Source organism: Gossypium arboreum, chromosome 7 (genome assembly GCF_025698485.1).
Source record: "Gossypium arboreum isolate Shixiya-1 chromosome 7, ASM2569848v2, whole genome shotgun sequence".
In the NCBI taxonomy this organism is placed as follows: Eukaryota; Viridiplantae; Streptophyta; class Magnoliopsida; order Malvales; family Malvaceae; genus Gossypium; species Gossypium arboreum.
In genome coordinates this window covers 41,420,399-41,428,622 of record NC_069076.1, presented here as the reverse complement: position 1 = coordinate 41,428,622, position 8,224 = coordinate 41,420,399, and the positions used below count along the sequence as shown (strand labels likewise).

Genomic DNA, 8,224 nt, shown 5'->3' with positions numbered 1-8,224 from the left:
GCTTGCATATTTTGAGTATGGCATGTATAGCATTATAATCATTTTGTATATATGGTCTTATGATATGGTTATTGAGTGGTATGGAAATGCTTGGTAATGATTAGCCATTGGAATGGCTAATCATGATCATATTTGGTGTTATGTATGCTAAATTACTAGCTAATCCATGGAAAACATGAAATAGGTAAAATTTACCATAAAATAGATTCAGACAGCAACAGTGACGTGAGTTTGAAAAATCATTAAAAATAGTAGAGATACAATTAGATGGTGAATAAAATATGGAATTGAATAATTATGAGTCTATTTTCATATGGATGGAACAAAACAGGTATATGAGTTATATTTTATGAGATGTTTAAATTTTTGTAAAACAGGGCCAGAGCAATTTCTGGATCCCTTGTTCTGACTTTGGAAATTCACCATAAATTTTTCAAAGATAATTAGAAGTCATAATTTATATTTACAGATTCCTTATTAAGTCTAGTTTTATTAGAAGCAAACGGTATAGTCATTGAAACTCTGTACAGGGAGATATTTGATTCGTAATACACAGAGGTCAGAGCAGTCAAACTCTAAAACAGGGGAGACTTTAACTAATAAACTGTACTAATTTGCTTGACCAAAATTTCTATAAAAAAATTAGTAAATAGATATATGAGTCTAATTTCAGGGAAAATTTACAGAATTGGATTTTGAGTTTTGTAACTCGAGATATGAATTTTTAAGCGACTATGATGCAGATTGTTAGCTTGACTGAAAATTTTAAAAATAAATTGTTTGAGCTGTTTAAGTAATGAATTAAGTCTATTAACACCTTGTGTTCGACTCCGGCGACGGTCTCGGGTACGGGGCGTTACATAGACACACAAGCGTGTCTACCGTGTGAGGCACACGGCCTGTTCACACGGGCATGTGACCTATGAAGCTTTGAAAATTTGTTTAAGTTTCGAAAAATTTTGTATGAGCTAGGTTTAGTCCCAACCCCTTTCTAATGTATGTTTAAGGTCTCGATGTCCTATATAAGGGACTCTGTATTGATGTATGACTATGATGCTATGATGATTTTGAAATGAATGTTAAATGTTTTGATTTGTCTGGTAACGCCTTTAACCCTAGTTCGGCGACAGATATGGATTAGGGGTATTACACAAATATTATTATTCTGCCTGAAAATAATGAGAATTTATGTTCTAAGAATAAATTCTATTTTCTAGGAATTACAATTCTACTAATTTCTATGAGAATTGCTTTCTTATTGAAAGTAATAAATCATTTTTCGTTATGTGTTTGGTTTGTGATTGTTCAAGCCCATACTCAAAGCAATTCATGGTATAAAAATAGCGAAGAATGTGTTGCTAAATTTGAATGTTTGGTATTTCATATGGGGTTACGGTCGAACCAAAACAAAATACTTTTTCTTGGTAGGTGTGATCCCTTGGACATAGATCCAATTTTTCAATTTTTTTGATTCCTTAGAGTTTGTTTTTCTTGTTCCTAATGGTATCAAGATGCCACTGTGTCAAGATATCTTATCTCTTTCTCTGGAAAAATAGATATTACCCGAAAAAATTTTCAATTCAATCTTTTTTTTTTCCACTCAGACCAATCCGTCCACTTGGCTTCTTGTATTTAAAGTGATTTAGGTAGCTACTCCAATGATACTATTGTTCCATACCATTATGGAAGAAGATTTAGGTAAAATATGTCCGTTAAAAGTCGAGAATATCTAGGATCTGTCTTGCTCAAAGCACAAACACTTTTTGGGAAAATTTTATTTCTATAAAAATCACAAACCAACCAATTTTCAAAATTTTAATTTTTTTCTATGAGTGAAAATCACTTTTCTAAATCGAATTTTTCCAACAGATCTTACCCTTTAAGCTCTATCACCTAAAGCCATACGATGTTTTAGGGGCTCCCCGAAATTTCTTGAATGAACTCAAACTTGTATATCACTTAGTTAGGGTGTTGTTACTCCACAATGTGGAAATAGATTACGGGTCCTCGTGCTATGAAGTGATGGGTCCTCTTGCTATGAAGTGATCATACTGCTTGAAAGTAGTCTCCAATATAATGGCAAACACTATGTTGTCCAGGTATAACATCCATGGAAATTGTAGAGTTATTCGTATGTGAGTCAGTTTTCCATACTTAATTCTCTCAAACATAAAAATACATTTATATTCATTAATAGGAACATTGAATTTCATTGAAAGCAAATGTGATATCAACATACCTTTTCGCTAGTTCATTGATCAATTTCTCGATGCATTCTTGTCAAGTCCCTCCTATAGCAATTATGGTCCAAGCAACCCTTAAATTTGTTCTAATGTTCAATGCAATAAGAGTTATTATGTAAGGGCACTAAAACACATTTTAAGATATTATATGATATGATATTTTTACCTTCTAATAAGAGGAAACTCCCGCAACTGGGAAGGGAAGAGTGATAATCACGACATGCGTATCCATACCCATGTTTGCAAGAGCAAGCAACAATTAATCATTTCCTTAATCGATTTATGGATTGTCCTACAAAGTGCCTTATATAAAGTTGTATAACCCTATCTAAATATACTAATTGCCTTAAAATTTGTGGATAGAGGAAGATGCATGGTATGAACTTTATTTCCAAACTTGTCTATCAAACAACAATCCTTCGACCATCTAGAGCGCACAAGTTTTATCATAACGATCTATCTCCCCCCTAATTGCACACGTTGGAGGAGCTAGGTTGACAAGATTGTCTAACCATGCGCACTTCACCTTACGTCTATCTAAATCATTATTTAGTTTCTCCCTCGATGACATAGCACCTAATAACAAATTGCACTTGTACTCTTGGTTGATGCCACTAGTTGCGATTACCGCCTCCCTGTCGATTGGAAGACTAGTTTTAAAGAGACATTTTCGAGCATAATAGTCGCTTCCTCGTATAGAAAATGGAATCTAAATGTTTCCAACCTCCATCTTTCCACCAAGGCGATAACGAAATCTAGAATGATTTTCAAATTTACCATCGTAGATGCATCATATAAACTAACATCCTTCAAGCATTCTTCAATACAACGATTAAACTTTGGGAAATGTAAATTATGTCGAATTCAAAGAACTCAATCTACTTGTTAAAAAAAATCACAATACAATAATATTAAAATTTTATCATAAAAATATTTTTGCAATTTTTTTTTAAAAAAAGTGAGTTAGAGATTTTACCATATAATGACGTAGTTAGCAACTTGTTACATCATTTTTGCCTAAAAAAATAATTAAAAAAGAATAAATTAATTTTGAAGAGTCAGGAATCTCAAGAGCTCAAAAAAGTTAGAGAGTTTGATAATATTTAGGTTAGTAAGAAAGGAGAAACAAGTTAACATCTATGAGAGTCGACTTCCACTTTATTTAATTGGGTTAGGCTAACTACTAAATAAATATGCTGGCCAAACCTCTTAAACATGAACTCGACTTCCATTGTCGTTAAGGTTGTCTTCATATATTTTACAATATTGTTTCCTAACATATATGACACACATCAATGTAGTGATTAGATATATAAACCAAACTCGAAATTCATAAATATCGAAATACTAAAAATATATAATAAATAATTTTAAATTGTACCATCTAAAATTAGAAACCTAGTAATTGCTCTTCCTTTTTTTTTTTCCCCTATTTTTCATATTTTCTGTCATTCAAATGGTTTTCAATAATTCTTAAAAATATCAAATTCAGTCCCAAAATAAAATAAAATAAAAAAGAATCCAACCCTAAAGTCCTAATACATTTCTCATTATTTATTTATCTATTTTGCTCAGGTGTTTGATTCCCGAGAAAATTAAAAAAAAAAGTAGTGGGAAAAATAAAATAAGAAAGAGAAACAAAGGGAAAAAAAGGAGTAGGAATGGGATCTCATTAACTGTCAGTCTAACCTCAAAACCTGTTATTTTCCTGTTTCCTTTCTTCTTTCGTTTGTCCGGGAATCTGAGTGACAATTTCTTTTCTTTTGAACGGGGGAGCGTAATTTAATTTTTGTTATAAGCGTTTCCTTGTTATGGTGTAGTGGTAAGTATAATAGGCGAATATAAGTTGAAATAATACAGGAGATGAGCAAAGAACACCTGCCTGAGCCACTCGATTTCTTCATTTGGACCGTTGAGGTACTTCTTTCTCTCTCTCTTTTGTCCTTCAATTTCTTAATTTTTATTTTTATTTAGATCTTTGTAGATGTAAAGTTCAGTTTTTTTTTTAAATTTTTGTGAGATAGATAAAGACAGATTATTGTTACTTAAATGAGGGGATTTTGATAATTATATTGTAGATTCATTTGGAAGTTTCGATGATGACTTTTCTTTACTTAATTTTCATAAATTTGTTTTAAAAAGAAGTTGCAGTATTTAAGAAAAAAGTTGCTGGTTAACAAGAATTGATATTTGTAATATTTTTATTTCTTGCTTTGATTACTGGGAACTGATAAGGTGATAAATTTTTATTGCCTTTTCCTCTTAATCAAAATTAGGCCACTTTTGTTTTAGTTTCTTTGTTTTCATTTTGCTATATAAAAATTTAGTCTTCCTCACTGGTCTTGGACCATGTAGTTTCAATCTGTGTCTTTATCTATCTCCAGTTATAAAGAACATTTGTATCTTAGGAACCCATTATTCATTGGCTCTGATTTAGGTGATTAGTTCAAGGTTGTCATTTCACCTTGTTTCTGTTGGGATGCCTTTCCTGTCGAACTTGCATTTATAGTGATGAACATTCTTACTGAATGTTGTTCATGAAGGTCGAAACTTGCATATGTTTGTTGAAAATAATGATTAAAATACCATCATACAAGCTTATCATGTTCCCAGTAGACAAGTATCCCCAATTCATACAAGCTGTCAATTAAATGATTGTAAAAAATAAAGAAAAGTGAGAAAGAAAGAAAGGCAAAGGAAAGAATGCAGATTATTGAGTACGGTTGGAGAAATTGGGAATGTGTCTTTATCATTCCCTGTTCTAATAACACTTCCTTTGGAGGGTGATAGGAGAAACCAAGATGCGAATCAACTTGGTATTCATTGTTGAAGATGAGCTATTTTTTTCAAGATACGAGACATATTTCTCACATGATTGGAATCCTTAATTCACTTTTGAAAGGTGCTATAGCAATCTATTTGTGTTATTTTGGAACCAACGCAGCAACAAATGCTCTTTGTTGTTTGTTACTTTGAAGGATAGACATGGAGAGAATATAGTGCAGAGAAGTCTTTATCTTTATCGTCATCATTGTTATGATTCCTTTCAAATCAGGGAAACTTATAATGAAAAGTCTGATTCACCATTCTGAGTAACTTGCGATCCCTGAAAGATAAAAGGTGAATTAACCTTGTAAATTGTGCATAACTTGAGCTAGTGAAAAGTGCTGTAATATATCTTTATGATGTTAACTAAATCAACAGTTCTTGGAGCTATTGATGAAGATTTTGTAATGTGTTATGTTTTTTACTTTTACCATGAAAACTTTAGATATGGAGATTTGATTACTGACATGCTTTTGCATTGCCACGATCTTTATATTCTGGTAGGATGTTGGTATGTGGTTGGAAGATATAAATCTTGGCAGCTACCGCCAGATTTTCAAAGAACATGGTGTAAATGGGGAATACCTGGAAGGCATGTCTATGTTCACAACTGAACAGATTCTTAGATTTATAAGGCAATGCCATATGAAGTGGGGAGACTTCATCACTCTATGCAAGGAACTCAGGCGAATAAAGGGTCTGTCTATATATATACGTGTGTGTGTGTGTGTGTGTATATATTATAAGTTACTTGAATATTTTAATTTTCCTTATTATTCTTATTGTTGTTGTGGTAGGAAACGTATTACTGTTTATAGTATTTCTTTAATTGCACTGCATTTTAAATATTGGAGTGTTTCCCTTCTGCATGCTTTATTTGTTTAACTTGGATGCATTACACTATGCATAACATTTTGCCCAATCTTATCAAATAACAGTTTGTGGTACCCAAGTTATGTCAGAGCAATGCCGTTTGTGTATGAGTTGGAAAATCATGAATACTTACAGTGATTAGTTTATATTTACCGGTTCCAGTTTACATGGAAGTAGCTGGCTATCTGTACTATGTTTCATCTTCCGAATGGTTTAATGATATGTGAATGTCATACAAGAAAACAGTTTATCTTTGCATGGCTGATTCGTATCTGCTCAAACAAGAGGAAATCATTCTTAAAAGTAGATTTTCTTCTTACTAATTGATCTTTTTAAAATGTTTTATTCAGTGGCCTGCCTTAAAGGAGAGCAAAAAGTTCACAGGCCATGGTGGGCTCCTCCTTGCCTTTCAGTAGTGTTTGTCAAGGTAGCGAAGCGCAACAGACAGTCGCGTATTGTCTCCTTGAAGCTCGAACAATAATGCGAAATACGCTTATCATGTACGTGTGTATGTGTTTTTCTTTTAAATTTTATTTTAGGGAGCAAAAATTAGGGAAAAACTAATTTGTCTAGGTTTTGCTGATGGTTGTTCTTTCAAGAACTTGTTTACGTATACAAGCTTCTATATGTATATGTTATCAGTTGATTTTATACGCCAAGGAATTTGTAATAGGTTTGTGGGTTTTTGTTTTCTTTTCCTCGACGAAATTAACCCTCGGCATGGCCAAATCCCGTTAGAGAAAATTTTCAAAGAATATGGCTTTCTGGGAATGTACAATTTAAAAAGCTTCAACCCTAAATGCTGCATATTTACCTTCTTGATAATGACAGCATTTTTGCAGAATATAGACAAAATTAGTATGTTAATGGTGAGAAAAAAATAATACCATTATTTGTATGTTTGGTTCATTCCGGTCTGGTGTGAGCTAGGAAGAAAATTTCAATCTAATGAAATAAATTTATGAGCCTCTAGGCAATAAAAATTTTCTTTAATACCTAACTATTTGCATAATTTTATTTTTGTCACTGAGGTTTACGAATCACTAATATTATTGAAATTTAATATTTTGGTAGTTGATTTGTTAAATAACTAACGGAAGTTTTTTTATTAGTATAATATCAAGTTTAGTCCTTTAATGTTTACAAATTCTATTAATTTTTAGCTAATTAATAAATTAATATTCTTATAAATAAAATAATTTAAGGAAACAACTATGAAGAAGACTTAAGCATATCCAACTATTTTTCTTTTTTAACATTAATGATCATTATGTTTAGCTTGGGCTACATACAACAGTTTAAGGGCAGGTACAATTGAATGATTAAGGAGGAGAAATCGATGATTTGAATAAGGGTAATTGGTGCCAATAGTTGTGGGCATAGATGTTGCCCAATGCTCGATGATTTGGCAAGAACTAAGTATAAGATCAAGTATATAATAAATAAAATATTATTTATAAAATAAAACTAAAAGGAATAGTTCAAAGGGTTAAGTTTTGTTGTGAGTTTTTTTAAAATTATTTTATTTATAAAATAATATTTAATAAATAATTTTCAAGTTAGAAAAGAGATAATTGAGTATTCATTTATGTATAATTTATTTATAATTTTGTATGTATTTTTATAAATTTTATTAAAAATGAACTTTTAAATATTTTTAAAGTTTTAAAACTTTAAGAATCAACATTAAATTGTTAAAATTTGTAAAGTTGGTAGTTAATGTTGATTTTTAGAATTAGAACCAAATTAATAGAATCAGTAATATTGGAGGATTAAATTTGTTTGTATATCAATAAAAAAGACTTCCGCTAGTAATTTAACAAATGGGTAACCAAAATATTAAATTTCAATAATATTAGTGACTAAAATAAAATTTTTAACTTAGATAACCAAAACAGAATCATACTAATAATTGGATGACTATTTTTATAATTTACTCATATTTTATAATAATTATATTATCTATTCCTAACGTGGGCCACGTGAAAGAAAATTATGTTTTAAATAAAATACCAACGATTCAAAATTACATAATCTCTCTTAACATTTATCCCTTTTAAGTAAATTATAAATAAAAGGCACTATTAGTATTATTATTATCTATGTATTATTTATTATTTTCTATTCTTAATTAAAAATAATAAAATTAATTACTTATACTATAAAATTAAATCATATTTAATTTCAAATAAAATTAAATATTTTAAATTTATATTTAATTTCACTATAAATTAATTTTAGTAGAGATGACAACGGAGCCATTAGATAGTTTTTACCAAGCA

The 8,224-nt window shown here is 30.5% G+C and overlaps 1 protein-coding gene across 1 annotated transcript; it reads left to right on the top strand.

Annotated features, from left to right (window-relative positions):
- Positions 1 to 3,530: 3,530 nt before the first annotated feature.
- LOC108469880 (uncharacterized) lies at positions 3,531 to 6,686 on the top strand. The gene is made up of 3 exons (XM_017770970.2): positions 3,531 to 4,160; positions 5,574 to 5,766; positions 6,293 to 6,686. Exons 1-3 carry the CDS (start codon positions 4,107 to 4,109, stop codon positions 6,421 to 6,423), a joined length of 378 nt encoding a protein of 125 aa, XP_017626459.1. The 5' UTR covers positions 3,531 to 4,106; the 3' UTR covers positions 6,424 to 6,686.
- The last annotated feature ends 1,538 nt before the right edge of the window (positions 6,687 to 8,224 follow it).